The 18,969-nt window shown below is 34.7% G+C and overlaps 2 protein-coding genes across 3 annotated transcripts in view; both read left to right on the forward strand.

Annotated features, from left to right (window-relative positions):
- The first annotated feature begins 3,129 nt into the window (after positions 1 to 3,129).
- LOC575263 (dynein regulatory complex protein 11) lies at positions 3,130 to 14,769 on the forward strand. Its single transcript, XM_775677.5, has 14 exons — positions 3,130 to 3,140; positions 3,577 to 3,904; positions 4,201 to 4,506; positions 4,947 to 5,018; positions 5,431 to 5,639; positions 5,917 to 6,001; positions 6,382 to 6,604; positions 7,047 to 7,195; positions 9,281 to 9,432; positions 10,049 to 10,239; positions 10,684 to 10,967; positions 11,397 to 11,574; positions 12,093 to 12,331; positions 13,175 to 14,769. The coding sequence occupies exons 1-14, from the start codon at positions 3,130 to 3,132 to the stop codon at positions 13,304 to 13,306; spliced, it is 2,559 nt and encodes an 852-aa protein (XP_780770.4). The 3' UTR covers positions 13,307 to 14,769.
- Positions 14,770 to 15,858: 1,089 nt separating this feature from the next.
- LOC754814 (cyclin-D-binding Myb-like transcription factor 1) overlaps positions 15,859 to 18,969 on the forward strand; it is a 32,577-nt gene continuing 29,466 nt past the window's right edge. For both annotated transcript variants that reach the window (XM_030972577.1, XM_030972576.1), the window contains exon 1: positions 15,859 to 15,931. The gene's annotated coding sequence lies outside the window, so the exon portion shown is untranslated. The remainder of the gene's footprint in view (positions 15,932 to 18,969) is intronic.

The raw sequence follows: 18,969 nt of genomic DNA on the forward strand, positions 1-18,969 counted from the left end.
AGAACACATACCCCGCTACTTGTTACATCCATATATTCTCTTACTTAATATTTTGTTGTGAGTAAAAACGAATTTCGGATGATGAATTTCAGAGGGAAATGAGTTAGAGAAACTTGAACGCATCAGAAATTTTATTAAAAAACATTTTAGTTGCCTTTTATGGTGGGGAAAATATTAAATGATGGAGCAAAGCGCACAAAAACAGATTCAGAGACCTTTTGGAATATTTTTTTTGTTATGGATGTGTTTGAACTAAGAGCACATCACACAGAGAAGATGTTATTATTTCAAATCACAGGAGGGACATTTGTTCACATTGTAGAGGCACTTTTGGTCACAGTCATGCAAGACACTTTTCTTTAGAAAGATTTGGGACATCAGCGTTCCCTTAAATTAATGTCCCTTTGTTCCAGCGACGCCGGTATTCAATATCTTGAAATGTTTTTGTTCTGCTCCAATACTTTTCGTTATGATGTTTCATATTCCCGACAGCTCTGCCACAATTAGCTTTAAAATTAAAGAGAATAACACAAAAATATATTGAGTTCTGGTCATGCGATTGCATTTTGAAAGAAACGGAGTGGAATTGATCAGAAAATGTTGATCATCTAGCATATAAGTATTGGTGTGTATTGCAAGGTTCTGGAATCATTAATTAGAAAATTTGGCACAGTCTTGGTAAAGTCATAAAGGCATAAAAACCCGTCCCAATTTTTATGATGTTACATGCCATATTTAGAATATTAAGGCGTTTGAAGAGCATGCTTTTCAGGGAACATTTTTTTTATCTGATTTTCTTCCACACTTGCATAATACAATGATAATCCCCAAACTGTGAACAAATTGGGCAATATTTTCCGACACTTTACCCAAAGTTGTGCCAATAGTCAACCCAACCATCTATTGGGCAATATTTTCGTATTTTGCCCAACAGCTGGTCGAGATTTTCCGAACAAGTGGGCTGCCGTAGTCGGGCAGTTGAAGGGTCATATCTTTGCCCAAATTTTGGTCAAAATACGAAACAATTATGCACGTGTGAAGTAGGGTACTTACGTTTACCAATACCACTGGGCAAAGTGTTGGAAGAATATTGCCCAACCTTTTCGCAGTGCACAAGTTATTTTTTACCTCTTCCCAGAACTCAACCTTCTCTTTAACTGATAAACAAATCAGTGAAATATGTGTATGATTCTACCCAATTTTTAGATAGATAGACGGATGAATTGATTGATTGATTGATTTTTATTCGCCAAGCTTCCAATATACAAGAATAACAGATCAAGTAAGCTTGAACAGGATATCCCACGTATATATATATATGTACACAATTGATAAGTTAAAATAGTAATATTTACAGACAGATAAGAAAAAAAACTTACTAAAGATAATAATGTTGATAATAATAATAGCATTAAACTGATGATAGAAATGATTAAAAGTACAAGAAGAAAAAGACAAATAGATATAGCAGATGAAGAGATAGATATACAGGTTAAATTAAGTACCAAAAAAAGATAAAACCACAGATAATATCATATATAGAGATACATTTATAAGTAAAAGTTAGGTATCGAGCTAGTTGTATATAATTATAGACTGTTAAAGTAGCCAAAACATAATGTAAAGAAAGAGATGGATTGGTAAAATGGTATTGTGGTCGAGTGGATACGTCGCCGAACTGTTGATCACAATGTCCGCGGTTCGAGTCCCGCCGCGGCACTAATGTCCTTTGGCAAGACATTGATCTACATTTACCACTCTCCACCAAGATACCCGGTAGGATGCGAAAGCCAATGTGGCATGCTTAGCAATTTGAGCCTAGTAGCTTTTGTTGGAATGCTCCCCAGGGAGTTGAGAAAGTGCATACATTGTGTGCAGAAACCGATGACCGGGGTAATAATGTAAAGCGCTTAGAAACTTGGACATTCCCGACGTATTAAGCGCTATAGAAGCAAAAATATTATTATTAAAATTGTATAAATCGACTTAATTTATTAATTTATTAAAAACGTCTAGTGTTTCATTATTGATAAATTAATTACGTTTATGTATCAATTGACATTTTTATTGATATATACTGATCGATTAAGTTGATTATTTAAGTGTTTAATCCTAAAATGCTCTTGTACTTTAGAAATTTATAGAGTATCACAAGGGGGCGCTAGATAACGCCTCAAGCAGTCACGTTGATACTCGTTGAATATTTTTTTTAATAATTTTTATCCACGGATGTTTGAAAGAAGTCATAAGAAATAAACTAAAATTATGATATTTTACGTAGTTACATTAGATCTATAGCTTCTGAAAGTGATATGTGGCTGACGCTCGATTGTATAAATAATTATCAACTTTGCAGTTGCCACAATACCCGGCCACAATAATGGTAGGATATTCACTAATTATTGAAAATAACCTCGTTCGTTTGAACAATGCTTTATTCATTTTCAAAATGGGTGGTATTATTTGTTTTTCACAGTTTAAACAGAACAATGTATGAATTTGATAGTACCGGTATATGCCTACTTAGAGAAGTGAAGATGGATTTACTACACCATATCTCCCTCAACCCCCCCTTCTCTCTCTCTCTCTCTCTCTCTCTCTCTCTCTCTCTCTCTCTCTCTCTATCTATCTATCTCTCTCTCCGTCTCTCATATGCTTGAATGCTGTTTTATTCATCAGTTTAGAAATGAATTACAATTTTGATTAAATAAAGACAAAAGTGAAAATTGTTATTCTTCAGCAGGTTGTGATGTAGTCTCTCCAAGAATTGTGTTGTGATTTGTGACCCGTTCAGGCTCAGCATTATACATTCCCTATGAGTTACTTCCTATGTTATAGCATGTTTAGGGACGGTATGTTTCATAACAGATAATTATTTTTCAAATTATATTAATAACTGCTAGCATTTCGTACGTGAGACCCACGAGTGGACTAAACTCGTCGATTTTGTTTTCTAGCGCCATCATACGACGAATTACAGATAGTGTTTCCTTGGTGACTGATTGTAAATACCGACTTTTTTGCAAGTCAAGCCGGCGAAAAACAACAGTGGAAAATTGACAAAATTATTATATTATACGGACACATAATGATTTTTTGAAATTGATACGTATTAAATACACGAGCACCATGTCTCATAGGTAAGTGACAATTTCTAATACAATTTATAAGTGTGCTATTGATGGTTTAGTGCCAAGTTAGTTTCCCGCGAGACAGTTTTGTATGAGTCCCATGCGTTCAAAATTGTGTTGTATATTGCGAACAGTTATTTGATTTTGAATGCGGGTGCTCATTCCTAAATTTGATTTTGTTTTGTTCAGGACTAGTACTAGGATACATATATACTATTATTGAGAGCATGTATTATACTAAGTAGAAACTTTGTCTTCAATACTTAAAAAAAAAATCTTAGGCTTGCATGCAACTTTTTGCAATAATTGAAAAAGAATTGACCCTCCTTTGTTTTTTAATATCTTTTTAAAATAAATTTGTGAATTTGACATGTGATGAAATCTAGTCTTTAATTGAAAATATATTTATATCCTCACAAGTTGATTGCCCTTTTCCATTTTGCAGCTACTACCAAAAGCAGTGGCTAGAAGCACAGGATAGCCTCAATGACCTGCTCATACAAGAGATACCCCCTGAGCCACCCAAACCTGAGAAAGATCGCCTCACAGCATTCCAGAACATCGCTACCCTTTACCTCAAATACCTCCAGATATTCCGTAAAATTGAAGGATGCTACGACCAGGTTGTTCACCCCCAGAAGCGGCGTGTACTTCGTCGCATGCTGGATGGTGTTATGGGGCGGTTGATTGAGCTCAAGAATGAGATGGTTCTTCTGGAGTTCTCTGAATTCCACTACTTTGATGACATATTGTCTGATCTTAAATTGACACCAGTAAGTTATTTTAGTTGTCGAATGGTATTGTATAATTTTTTTGCAATTTTCTTCCTATTTTGGTTCTTTAGTTTTAATCATGTTAACCTGCTTGATCAGAGTCAGTCCCAATAGTACAACTCTAAATAATGAGAACATTTTCAAATACATTGCTAGTTTATAAACTTTCTATGAATGGGTTTTAAAACTTTCTGAAAAATTATGTGGAGACCGACAACATTCATTTAGCTTTCATTATTTGAAGTAAGTAATTTGAACAAGAAATTTGAATGTTGTGACTCTTGCCTCCCTCACAGAATGACATTGAGATTCCAGTCCCAAAGTACTTCATTAATGAGAGGGCAAAGGTGCTGCAGGACCGTGAGAAACTCCTCGGTCAGATCCTGGCCAAGATGGGACCTCCCGAGGAGAAGACGGAGGAGATCAAGATGTCCCCGGATGAAGCCATTCGCATCATTCAGGTTCACGAGAGAGCTCGACAAGGGCGTCTCAGGGCCAAGTTCATGAGAGAGATTCGTCTCCAAGAAGAGCGGGAAAGGAATGCAGCCAACAGAGGTGCTCCCACGCTGGACACAGAGCTGGCTTCAGTTAGGATCCAAAAGGTATACACCATTGATGATTCCTAGTTAATACAGACATTATGTTAGCGCATTGATTACTGGATTCTTCTACATTCAATTCATGTATGTGTGTTAATAGCTGTGCTATTAGATATCACATTGTAAAATTTGTCAGTTCCATATAGCATGAAATATTATTCAAAATATGAACATTTTGGTATTAAATCATGTGAAAATATATTAATTAAAGGGAGACATGGTGATTTGATTTTCATGACAACTTAATTCATGTTGATTCACTTGATTGATTTACTAAAACAGGATTATCAAAATTGGATCAAATTTTTTTCTTCTATTCCCTGATCTGAAAAGTCAGTCATGAGAAACTAAAGATATGATGCTTAAATCACTTATTAATAGTACTGTCATTAAGAATAAATTATAGCATAGTATGATATTTAATTGTCCATCTTTCATAACAGACTTGGAAAGGTTATGCAGTCAGAAAGAGGATCAGGAGAGAAAGAGAAGAAGAAATGAGATTCATTGGTATGGTAAGTATCTAGATAACTGTAACTATTGAATATGTTTTCCAGCATGTAAAATTAAATGTGAACTATATCATTTTATAGGATTGCTGAGAAAGGAGCATAAACAAATCACAAAGTTAATTTACTATATTTTATTTCAAATACATTGTTTTTTTGTATATTGATTAAGAGCTCTATGCTGAATTGTATATACAGTAATTTGAATTATTTGATTTGTTTGGTATGTTTACAGTCTTTACAATCTATAGTATAATCAAAATAGTTTGCATACTTATAGTTATCTTTCTTGTTAACAAACTGCAATAATGTTGAGCCTATGTACAGTATCTCAATAATTCAACAATCAAACTGTTAAATGGTTGAATATTTTATAATTTCCATTTTGTGTGAATGCACTTTAACTTTCTTGGTCTAGATCCCACCTCGTGACCCCACCAACCCCAAGAACACCTCCCAGGTGCTGGCTGAACGCACCGAGAAGACCCGTCGCGTGACACAAGCCGACCATGAGAGGGAGTATCAACAAAGTCTGGTCAGTATCAAGACCAAATTAAGGGAAGTGGAAGGTCCAGATATGAAGGAGACCATGCAAGATCAGATCAGACAGTGGTTTATTGAATGCAGGTCAGTATAACATCCAAATTAGAGAACTAGGCCATATCTATAACATAGCATATTGATGAGAGGTAAATGTGTGAATTGGTCAAATCATCTGCTCTGTTTTCTGTGTTTTTTTGTCTAATGTAAATCTATAAATGTGAATATGTTTTAATTTTGCATAATCTTCTGAATACAACTTAGAAGGTGCATCGTGGGAAATTAAATAAGTGAGCAATTGTTTGCTTAGATGAATTAGGCATGTCATTGATGTTAACGATTTATTCATCTCTTCCATTATCAGAGATGCTACAGGAAAGTTTCCTGACTACCCTGATGAAGATGAAGGAGGATCAGCAGCAATATTCAGAGAGAAAGATCCAGCAGAGGTAACCTTGTTTATCATTATTTCAACTCTGTTATGATATTTGCCATATGATATTGAAGGTTTTATTTGATAAGTGATTTTTTAAAAATTATTGCTGATGAAAAATGAAGTAGATATTGAGTTGGTAAAAATTATAATAACGCATGATAAGATTTATTTAATTTTAGTAGTTTCTAATGAATTTACTGATTTTTTTAAATACAGATCCTTCAATTTGTGTTCTAGAGGATGTACTGGTGGTAGTTGGGTCTCTGGTTGTTTAGATTTCATTCTTGATACATCCTCGATAATTCATAAAGATTTTTTTTTAATTTAATTTTTTTTAATATATTTTTTAGATGTGAAAAGATGAGTTTTATATTGTGCCATCTCATTTGCTAGATTGAGGCAGAGCTGGCTGGTAAAGAAGATGACAAAGGAGGCAAAGGGAAGAAGAAAGGAAAGAAAAGTGCCAAGAAAGATAAGAAGAAAGACAAGAAGGACAAGAAGGGCAAGAAAGGAAAGAAGGGGAAAGGTGGAGATGATGATGAAGAAGAAGAAGGCTTCAAACTCCAGCAATCAAACTTCCTCCCTGATACTGATGGTGCTGCGAAAGATTTCTCTGGTAAAAAAAAAATTCACAGTCCGATTTGTATGTACATACCAGAAAGCATGAAGCGAACAACTCTTGTTGATGAAATATCTGGAAATATTCAAACAGTTTACTGTCAAAATTATATTAAAACTTTGAAATTTGTTCATTTTTACCATGAAACTAGATTGTGTGAAAAAAGTATGGTATTGTAAAGAAAGAAGTTGGCAATTTAAACACAAATAAAGCTCTTACAGTCAGTCCTAAATGTCCTTTAGTGAAGAAAGAAATGAAGTTGGAAATTAGTTGACTAATATGTGAGTTTTTTTTTCTAATGTAATTTATAAGATACAAGTACCAGCAGGTCATTTGATACTTTTACATTAATTGGTTTCTATTGAATTTTATTTAAAATGATTTCAGTTAATGACATACATGTTTATTTATTTAGTGATTGTGTTTTGTCAATTAAAAGGTATTTGGAAAGAGAGGAACGAGGAGTCTAACTTCAGTCAGAAACCTGACTCTGAACTAATAAAGGAAGAGAAGCGCATTGAGGTTGAGAATGAAATAAGAACGCAGGTCGATGAACTCATGAGAACTGAACTGAAGAACCTCAAGGTGGTGAGTATATGCCCTCTCCAAAATGATTGATTAATACACAATAATCAATTAACTCAGAACTGGGCCCATTGTACATAACTAACCATTGATGGTAACTTTGCCATCAAGGATAACTACCATGGAAACCTTGATTTTGATTGGCTGTTGAGTCCTGTTACCATGGGAGTTGTCATTGATGGCAAATTTACCATCAATGGTTAGTTTTGTGCAACGGGCCCAAGAAAATTGTTGAATTAATATAGAGGGATGAGAGATCCGAGTTCAAGGTTTGGGTACAATTGCCTCCTTAGATCCTGATGACTATTACAGCCTATGGCTACGAGCAACTACAGGTGCAATACACCACGTATACATGCTAATCCTTTTTAAAGATTGTACTAGTTTTAACATTCATATGGTGTGACCTTCCTATACACAGAACCTCTATTTAATGTCTGGACATGGATCAAATGTGTTTCAGATGAATTAACTCCAAGGCCCCTTTTCACAAAACTTGTCATCAGTGACAAATGACAGATTTTGTTTTAAGCTTAGTGAAATCCTTGCTTCTGATTGGTTATCAGCAGATTTGTCACTGATTTTTGTCAATTGTCATTGAAAATTGTCATTGAAAAAAGGCTTTGTGAAACAGGTCCCTGCACTATTTGACAGTGGTGAGGCACAAACAATAGACTTTTTGTCAGCATGTACGTTTACTTTGATGAGAGGTACAATGTGCAATCAGTTACTGGCTAATAAATAGCGCTTTTGTCAACTTTAATATCATGACTTTGAAAAAAAATGAGGACTAACTGCTAAAGATATTTTAATTGTATATATATATATATTCACATATGAGCTATTCTGAATCCCTGACAACTTTCTGATTTGAATTGTATCAACATTGAAATGTATTTGACTTTTATTAATACTTGAATCATGAATGTCCATTGCCATTATGCAAATGAATAACCTCTCTCTTAATCCTTTAGGTCTTGGCAAATGCTAATCGAGTACCAGTATGTTAATAGCATATATAACCATGTATAGTTGTGAAAACCTGATGAACTTGTGATTTATATTGTGAAGTAGATTCACCAGAATCCTTTCCTATCTTATAATTATCACAGAAAATTAGCTGTAGCCTTATTATGTCAAATTGCAACAACAACAAACAAATAATGCTCTCTCCGCACATCTGATCTTATTCCACAATGTCCTATATTCAGCCCTTCTACTTTCTGTTTCTAAATGATAGGCAATTTACTGTCCTCTATACATGTACATCATATATAATTTTAAATTCATTTTCTGACCAGTTTACTAATCAATCTGCACATTTTCCCTCTCTATTTGAGGGTTGTATTTAGTGAATATTTAAAATGACATTGTTAGTTCACATACATTCACAATTAGAATACTGTCCCACTTTCTTGTAATATTATTTGTCACTGATATTATCACAAATGTACCTTTTACTAATTATACTATCCTCCAACCCTATATATTTTCTCTGAAAACTTTAGTGTACTGTAGGATCATTTATGATTAAACATGTGATGTAGATGAAATTGAGCATAAAATGAATAAATGTATGATGTAAGATCAGAAATCTTCAATGTTTGATGAAAGGATTTTTCTTCAGTTTTTAGTTTGGTTGCTAGACAAACAACCCAAGACAATGACTTTAATTGGTTACCAAATTCAAATTTCCTGATATTGTATGTACTGGATTATTATACATTAAAAAAATATGAAAATAAATCACATTTAACATTAATTGTACTGCATATTTCATGAGATATTTGGTTGCTACACAGCCTACAAAGACTCCAAAGATAAACAACAAGAACTTAGGTCCCTAATTAATGCCTTCTTTGAAGTAGATCTTGTGTCAAATTTGATATCGTTTATAAAAAAAAGTAAGAGATATATGTGAATAATGAAACAAACTGTAGACCACTGATTGACTGATTTATCATTTTATTTCCAGTGAATTGGAAAAGTATTAAATTTGTAATTTTGATTAGATTTGCATATGATAATGATCTAATATTTTCAATATGATATTGTTTTGACTCGATCCCTTCTTGTGATTATTTTCAGGCTGTCGACAGAGACAAGGGTAAGGGGAAGAAAGGCAAGAAGGGCAAAAGTGGAAAGAAGAGTGGAAAGAAAAAGAAGAAGAAGAAGAGTGGCAAGAAGAGTGGAAAGAAAGGCAAGAAGGGCAAGAAAGAGAAGGATCTCACTCCTGACAGGTAAGACATATTCAAAGTGTTGAAAGATATCTTTGATCATTACTGATGAACTTCAATAAAAGCTGTTTTTATGGAAAATGAGATGTTTGTTTTACTATCATTTAAAGAACATTGTATACATTTTCTGACTGTTTGATAGAAATATTCATTTTGTAAATAAATTGTTATGAATGCATACAAAAATAAGTGATCTGAATGTTATTGTTTTCAAAGGTCAGATGTCACCAGTGTAAAATAACAGAGAATTTGTAGTAATTATAGTTAGGTATTAAGTGAAACATACCAGCAGAGAACCTTTCAAGGATGTGGGGTATATATGTACTTCGTACAAATTGTGAGGTAATGGGGGATTGAATTTATAGAATTGATCAAGCAGTTATGAATGTGAAGGATGAAGGATATATTTGAATTGAATGTATACAATTTGTAGTACTAATTTAAAACTTGTTTGTGTTAAGGAACTTATAGGCAAAAGTCAAATTGCATAAGACATCTAGAGGATAAGGAACATTATAGACAATATGGTATTCCTCTAAGTCTTAAAATGGACTTACACTTGCATATAGAGTTGGTTTTGTGAATAAATTGATTTTATTGTGATTTATTTTGTTTCCAGGACTGTTGAGGATCTTTACGAGGAGCTGGTGAAAGAAGGGATCATCGTTCGTTCCCCTAAGTTCTCTCTTCAGGACTACATTGGAGAGTACAGCTACCTGGGTACTACCCTGAGACAGGCCAACATTGAACCTATGCCTTCACTCTCTGATGTCAGACAACTGGTAGCCCTGTATGGAATCCTACCACTTGGTAAGTGGATTCATCTTGCTTTTATGCCCCCCCCCCCAAAAAAAAAAAAAATGAACAATGCAAGCTAATCTAGATGCTGCTTGTAAGTGTCGGCTTGCTTGGTGATGTAGATATACAGTAGGCTTGCGTGTCTAATTGACCAGAGATAATAATGATAATAAAAACATTACTTATAAAGCGCTTACCATCGAAGTCTCTAAGCGCTTTAGTAGTATATTGGCAGGCATTGCTATGTAAATTTATTTATCTATCTTCAAAAGAGTGTCAATATTTTTCAATTTATTAAACCAGGGCCTTCTTGGATAAGAACTAACCCTATACTTGCAAAACTTGTATGATTTATTCCTCATCATTTATTGTAAAGGATTAATGCAGTAAATTTCGCCTAAATTTCGCCGATATCAATATTATTATGATAATTATTTCATTCTATTCTACCTGCAGGATCACAAGCTGTTCATGAGAAGGCCCCGCACATCAAGTCCATCCTTCTGGCAGGACCGCGAGGTACCGGGAAGCGCAGCCTGGTCAATGCCATCTGTACTGAGACGGGCGCCAACCTGTTTGATCTAACCGCCACCAACATCCAGGGCAAATACGCTGGCAAGTCTGGCCTTGCTATGCTGATGCACATGGTCTTGAAGGTGGGCAGACTCCTGCAGCCATCTGTTATCCTGATCAGTGATGCGGAAAGGACATTCCTCAAGAAGGTGCCCAAGACTGACAAGGTGAGATTAATAATGGATTGTGATGAAGCTGTCAGTGAGTACACTTTTGGCTGATTTAAGAAATGTGGTTTAAATTTAATTATTTGCTGAAGATTTTTTTTAAATTTTTTTTAAAAATAAATTCATTTATTTTGTTGTTGTTGTTGATTATACTAGATTAGGTTTCAGTTGATTCCATTAGAAGCTTAAGTTTTGATTTAGAAGCTGTTATATTTGTGATATTTACTTAATCATTCCAAAAATTATTATTGTCATCTTGCAGATCTCCTCACCCCAGTCTGAAGGAGCTCTCATAAGATACCAAAGTTTCTCTATCCTGGAGAAGTTAGGAGTTCCTTTAATCTATTTGTAATGTAGACAAAACAATATTATAAGCCACAAATATGTTTAAAACAATATTTGTCATTATCATTGTCATCTCCCTTGCAGACCGATCCCAAGCGTCTGAAGAAGGAGCTCCCTAAGATGCTGAAGCTTCTAAAGCCTGAAGATCGTGTGGTGCTGGTAGGAACCTCCAGGGCACCATTTGAGTGTGAGATGAAGGGTCTGGTAGGAGCATACCAACGAGTGGTCCTCATCCCAAGACCCGACTACGCCTCCAGACATTGTAAGTCCTTGAATAATTATTCTGTTTAGAAAATGAATGGAGAAAAAAGTGAATTGTAGCTTGCATTGTTTGATTATATTGATCTTTTTGTTTTTAATTGAGGTATATATATATATATATATATATATATATATATATATATATATATATATATATATATATATACACATATATTTCTTTATTTTAAAATGCTGGTGTGGCAGCTAGAAAAATGGAGAATGACAATATGATTGTATTGTTATTCTGGTGATTAACTTAGACCAATGATAGTGTTTTTGTTATCCCTTTTCACATACTAGTCTAGTTTCCTCATTTCCCCTTTGAGGAACCATTTACAACATAACAAAATAACTTATTGAGAAAAACAAAGACAAAGTGTACTCAACGTGTTGCTAATGCACAGTTAGAATTGAAGTATTATGAACAAGGTTAATGAATATAAAAAACATTCTTTATCATGTCAACTTAGGTGCACACATGTTCAAACTTCATTCCTACCTTACTATTTTACTTTCCAGTACTGTGGAGGTCTCTGATCGTCAAGAACAACGGGATACTGAACGCTCAGATTGACATGAGTTCCCTGGCCAAGGTGACAGATGGTTACACCCAGAAACACATCATGACTGCATGCCAGCAGGTCCTGACTGAGAGACGGGTGTCCCAGCTGGCCAAGAGACCCCTGGTAGGGTCAGAGTTCGTCCCGGCTTTGGCCCGTCTGGAACCCATATATAAGGAGGAGGAAGAGGCTTTCAAGGTGGGTGATGAACATTTTTTGTTTTAATTATTATCTGTTCATGATAGTTTCGAGAATGGTATACAACGGTAGATGCAGAATCTTGTAAATGCAAGTGGTTGCAGCTGCCATCTTTTTCTTAATTCAAGAAAATATCCAAAGTAATCACATTCTTAAATGCAAATATAAACCAAGTATTACAGAAAAGTTTATTTCTGTGTTCATTCTTTTACCTGAATAGTATTATGCATTACAATTGAAATAAATGACGTATTGAGCACTTATGCCTGTTGGATAGTAATGCTTCTAGATGGGTCCTGCATAATCATGTTACAAAACAGGTTGTCATTATACTGCTCTCAAAGCAAAACAAATATAAAAAATAACAAAATGATAGATCTGGGTCAAGATCGTCAGATATACATGTAGACATAATTTCTTGCCTTACAAAGAATTATTGATATTGTGATACCATATAAAAAAAAAAGTACCATGGTAACCATGTTTTTTTTTTCCAAATTACCATCCACCATAGTAACCATGGTATCAAACAATCATAAACAAAGGGTCATCAAACAATGAATTTCATTGTTTGATACCATGGTTAATTTCATTGTTTGATACCATGGTTACTATGGTGGATGGTAATTTGAACAAAAAAATACTTTTTTATAAGGGAACGATCGTCGCAGTGGAAAGATATCGTCATTTTTTTCATTTTTCTTAGGAAATTGTTCATGTCATGATTGAGCTTTATCCTGTCAGTACATCAATATCTCAGCCTCTGTATATATATTCTTCATTCATGATATGAAATGGCATTTTATCTCTGATATTAAACTTGTATTTTCATTTCACCTACAGACATGGTATGCCAAGACTCCTCTAGGCAAGAAGAGGGCTAAAGCAGCCGAAGGTGGTGACGAAGATGACGGAAAGAAGGGCAAGAAAGGAAAGAAAGGAAAGAAGGGAAAGAAAGGAAAGAAGAAGAAGTAAACCACTGATGTGCCTTATTAGCAGACTAACCGCATCTCTCAGCTTTCAATACAATCTTCCAGTCATCTGTACTTTTTTGATTTTCTGATTGAAAGAAGTGAAGAACATATGCAACTGACACCTTGATACTGACTTGCAAAAATACAACAAATGAAAGTTCATTGATGTGAGAGAGTTCACATCCAGATGTTGAAACACAAATACAAATTCCTGCCAGTATGTCCTTTTGGTATCTATCAGTGGCTAATGAAAATATGTGTATGACTGTATGTTTAATAATCTTTAAACATATCATGTTTTGTGTATTGTATGCATGAACTGGTGATAACAAACAAATATTTAAGTATATATTGAGGTCAGTTATGTGATTGGTTTAGATTTGACTCTGGAATTTTTTTGATACATAAATGGTATTTTGAAAATGTAATACCGTTCAGCTTTGTCACACCAAATTCATAGCAAATTTAATATTCATGTGCATCATGCTTCCAGGATATAGCTGTTTCAACCTTCTTTTTTTTTGGGGGGGGGGGATGTGTGACTATACCTCAAGGTAGAAATTCTAATTTACAGGGCATGGGAAAAACAAAATAAACAACACTTCTTCAAAATGATTATTAGTGAAGTTGAGAAGTCAATTACTTTCATTTAATACAAATGCATTGTTGGTAGGAATTGTACTATGAAAATATTGGTGATGTAGATTTGTCAAATATTTCTTTGCTACTGATTTATTACACACACGATAAACAATGATGACCACTTTTGACTTTAATTCATGATACAGACATATGGTACCGGTAGATGCTTTTTTTAGTTATATTACAAATAAACAATGCACGGTAGCAGAAATATGTGAATACTATATAATACACTCTAATGAACTAAAAACGATGATTGTTCAACACTGTTGGGCAACACTAAGAAGTATTTAGATTTTATATTGTTTCATTTTACTGTATTTTCTAGTCTCACCTATGCATATATGAAATTGTATTTAGACACTAGATTTTTTAACGTATACCTGAAAAAAATGTCATTACAGTGGTAGAGTGCCTCAATACATTCATGGAAAAACTTTTCTGCAATTTGCCTTTCGCATCTGCCTTTCTCCTTTGCCTTCATTTTCATTATCTGTAAGTGATATATATATAATACTTATATATTGTGTCATGCACTACCAACAACTGGATTTCTGCAATACTATCATGTACAATATCAGCATGAAGTATGACACATTTCTACAAATTCATTATATATATATATATTGAGTAACAATAATATTTCTGTCAATATTTCTGCAGAATGACATACCATCTGCCTTCTTTTTCACTTTTGTAAAGTACTACAATCTCAATAAATCTGTTTATAACAGCTGTATATAAAAATGAATATATATACTGAATAGCAAGTATATATTTCCTGTGCTATATTTCTGTGAATAAATTGTCAACTTGAAAATTGTTGTCTTTTCTTCTGTTACATGACCGTAATATTGTTGTTGTCATGCTGGAATTGATTTTAAGAATATTTTATTACCCTCAGTGTATACCACATTGGTATATTACATATGCTGAGAATATTTCTTACTTTCTTGAAGTGTGTTTTTTCTTCTTCAGTTTTGAATCTGGACCATGCAATTTTAATCTCTTTGATGGTTTCATGAGGTCTGTAGAATCTTCTTTTTTTCAAAGAAAGGGGAAAAACACATTGTTTTATGTTGTCCTGTTAATATATTTTTTTATACAAACATACATTTTTTTCTACAATGTACACGATGTATCTTGTCATTGACCCTGTATAACGTAGGGAGGGACATAAATGACAGGGAGTGACAGAGGGAGAAAAGGAGAGGGAGATCGAGAGAAAGACATGGAGACAGAGGGAGAGGGAGATTGTTTCATTGTTTTTATATAGATATATAACTTAATATGGACGATCCATGAAACCTAATAAATAGGTGATTTCTAATGGGATCTATAGAAAGAGAGTGAATTGAGCAAGAGGGTCATAATATAATTTTTTTTAAACTATGAATATGCTTTTTCATAATTTTGATAACGATATATAGGGAAAAAATTGATATATCTGGAAATGCTTGGGTGGGGGGGGGGGGGGGGTAAATCTTTGGCACCTAGATTTTGTCTTCCCTGGGGTGGTGTAAGGAATAACTATCGATCGAGTACAGCAAAATATTTTTCTTTAGTGAGTAATAATTTGTTCATTAAGATTTTAACAGACTCGGGTTTTTTGTTTTTTTAAAATCATACAAAAAAAAATTACCCTGTATCTCAAACAGAAAGGGGGACTAAAAAGGAAAAAAAAGAAGAGACAAGAACAAAAAGAAACAGCTTTTCTATATTACAGCTATAATGAAATATATTTTTACTATCTTGACCATAAGTATCTTAAATATATTTGTATTGACTCTTATTTATCGACATCTTCCCTTTTTTTAATGATATAAACAAATTATTCATCTACGACATTCAGTGGTAAGAAATTATGCTACTTACTGTCGTAGCGGTCGGACCTGAATTTGCTTTGTGCACGGTTCCCATGTTGAAATGTCGTCTGTCTCTTAAAACTGATTGGAATTCCGTGTTTATTGGAGGAGAAATTAAGGTAAATCATTACTTTTCAAGGTCATTTTAATTTTCGGACAGTCGCCTAAGATACAAAGAATATGAATTTGGAAAAAATATTTTTGTGTATTCTTGGATATCGTGACAAATTTAGCACATTTATTTTTATATTCTCGCGCTGAAAGTCAAGAAACATCCTGGTCATTCACATCAGCATCCTGGCTTTTCGAGCCCGAAGTTCCCGGACGGTAAACAGGAAGTGTTGGGTGCACATGTATCTCTAGTCTGCCACTGGTCGCACTGCCTAGCTGGCATAGCAGCTGGCCTGCATTTGCCCAGTGTTCGCAAGCAGTATCTCCCAGAAAAGGAAAGCATTGATTAGTAATGTCTGATGCTTATAGTACTATCCAATTCCAAACCCTCCTCCCTTGAATTTCTTCTTTTTTTGACAGATGAATAGCCTACTGCATTGTGAACACGAGGCGATTTGTGTCTTTGTGATTGGCTCTTTTTCAGTTTTGAAAATAATCTGTGACTGTGTCGATCGAGTGACTATTCAATTCATTTCAATTCAATTCATTTAGTTATTCATATAGATCTAGATCTAGATGAGTAGATCTATGTACACAACTAAAATAAGTTACATAAAAAATTTAGCAGAACACAGTGATGGTTTGATGACCCCGGAGAAAGCAGGGCTTTTAAAAAGGGACCACCAAATTGAAATGCATAAAAAGATCATCAATACTTAGACCTAGAAAGAAAATCACCATATTGAACATTAATATAAACAAGTCAAAAAGAGAAGTCCACTTCTTGCCGCAAGAATCTATATCTACAATTCTAGCTACATCGCAGTACATGTATATGAGGGCAAAGAGAAAAGAAGAGTGAACATCAAATATCAAGAACATATATTTTAAAGAAGTTGAGATTTCCCTGCCTAGCTTTTTGAATCTGGAAAGGGTTGAACTGTTTTTGATATCATTATAATAATTTATGGATACGTCACTAGAATCGAAACAGGAAACGGATCTATTAAAGCCGGTACTAACATTGATGATGGGGTTGACAAACTCTGTCGCTGCGTGTACGATCCATTGAGTCTGATCGAGATAAAGGAACTCCATAAATGAGGTTTATGAGGTCGAGAAAATCGGTAGCGGCATGTATACAGGATTGATTATGGCAGAGTTCACCTTCACCCCTGGAGTACCAGCCATGACGCTTGATGCTGTGCTCTTGGTCTGTACTCCAGGTGCCAATAAGACAAACTCTTGTTGACATTTCCTTTTTCTTCCTCAACTCGTAGGCTGCCTTTTTAAGCTAATTGTACTTGTTTGAGTGCAGGGGTAGATCTATGCGAATGTAACAGCTGGCTTGGGTCCTGGTCATTTGAGCGATTGATGGAATGCACCGAGGACAGCATCACGGCCGAATATTGACATGAATCGAACAATGATCAGGTCTGGGTTGGGCGGACAAGTGTTGGGAGATGATGTTATTGTTGGTTTCCGCGGCAAACGATGAGCATTGATGAATTGCATTTTCCGGACTTGATCTTCAGGTTTGCCGAGTTCGACAATTCCTTCCGCAAGATGTCCATGATGTTTTTGTGTGTGCTCTGAGGAACTCCAGAAAGCATAAGATTTTGTTTACAATAGTGGATCTCCATGGCAAGGTCACATTCCTTCTGCGTTTTTGACATAGCAGGGTCACGCATTCAAGTGTAACAATTCTCGCTGCTGAATCTGCCGATAATGCTTCAACTTCACGAAGAGAAGATTTGATATTTTTCATTTCATCAAGAACTGATAGTAAAGTTGTTGTAACACTATCAAGTTTGTCAAGTACAATCAAAGAAAATTGGTCAAATTGGATTCTGAATTCCGACAACGCTTCTTTCATAGCATATGTGGGGGTGTCACTGTTTCTGCATGTTTTGGTGATGGATTTAAACCTGGTTTTTGACATTTTCAGTACGCAGATGGACACAAATGTTCAATAAAGGCAGAAAATCCAAATAATCAAGTATGATGACTTTACCTTAAGATGTAAGCAGATAGTTCAAAAGTAGCGTAGTTGTGGGGGATTTGGAGAGATTTTAGCAGAGCAATAAAAGTCCTTCTACATTTTTTTCTGGTAGCACCCTACATGTATAGTCGCAATCTATATTATAGACTTATACTGAATGAGCAGACCGTGGCATGATGGCTTACATATAGTTAAAAACAAGGGGGCCTTTGCCTTTTTGATATTTTGGATAAACATGTGGGTTGTCTTTTACTTTGAATGGCAATGATAGGATTGGTGATTTATGTCTATGAAAGACCATATTACAATTAGGCTTGAGTCGGTACGGTCGATCACACCGGGACCCGACCGTTGCCGTCGGGTCCCGGTTTCGTTTTTTGAGAACCGGCGCTCCGAAAAAAATAATGAAATATGTAAGAAATTGCAGTTTTGCACACCACTAAAATCGATCCACCCTAAAACTTAAGTATTTAATTGTTACCAATTGTATTCTAGCTCATCCAGAATCAATCCGAACTGCTGATATAAATATGGGTTGCAAAGCAGTTCGCCCCATGGGGTTGTTGTTGCAAGCTGCTAGCTAGCTACTGTACTGGCCAGGTCTCTCGGCAGAATTAATAAATCAGGTTGAAAGAAACATTAATGTTTGAATAATAAAACGACTTTCTAAAAAGTACTTCTTTACAACATACCGATCGAATAATTTTTAAAAGACAAAATATATATTTTTTCTTTGATTTTCAACACCGAATGCTTCTTTTAAAAGTTGAAAATGACTTGGTAATCACAAGAAGTTTCGATACGGATAGCTGTTGCAATGCAAGTTCAGACTAGTCTCGGAAAAATGCGCAGTGCTCCTTGTTAGCTATAATGCGTGCCAGAACGAACCCAAACAAAGACATGATCGTAACGAGAAAAAAAATCATTAAAAACTACGAGAGCACAATTGGAAAGACAACTACTCAAAATTATCGTAAGCAGATACATAACTTGGAGGAAGAATACAATAGTTGTCCAAGAAAAGCCACATAAATAGTGATATTT

The sequence above is a fragment of the Strongylocentrotus purpuratus genome, unplaced genomic scaffold (genome assembly GCF_000002235.5).
Source record: "Strongylocentrotus purpuratus isolate Spur 01 unplaced genomic scaffold, Spur_5.0 spur5_scaffold_6, whole genome shotgun sequence".
NCBI classification, from domain to species: Eukaryota; Metazoa; Echinodermata; class Echinoidea; order Camarodonta; family Strongylocentrotidae; genus Strongylocentrotus; species Strongylocentrotus purpuratus.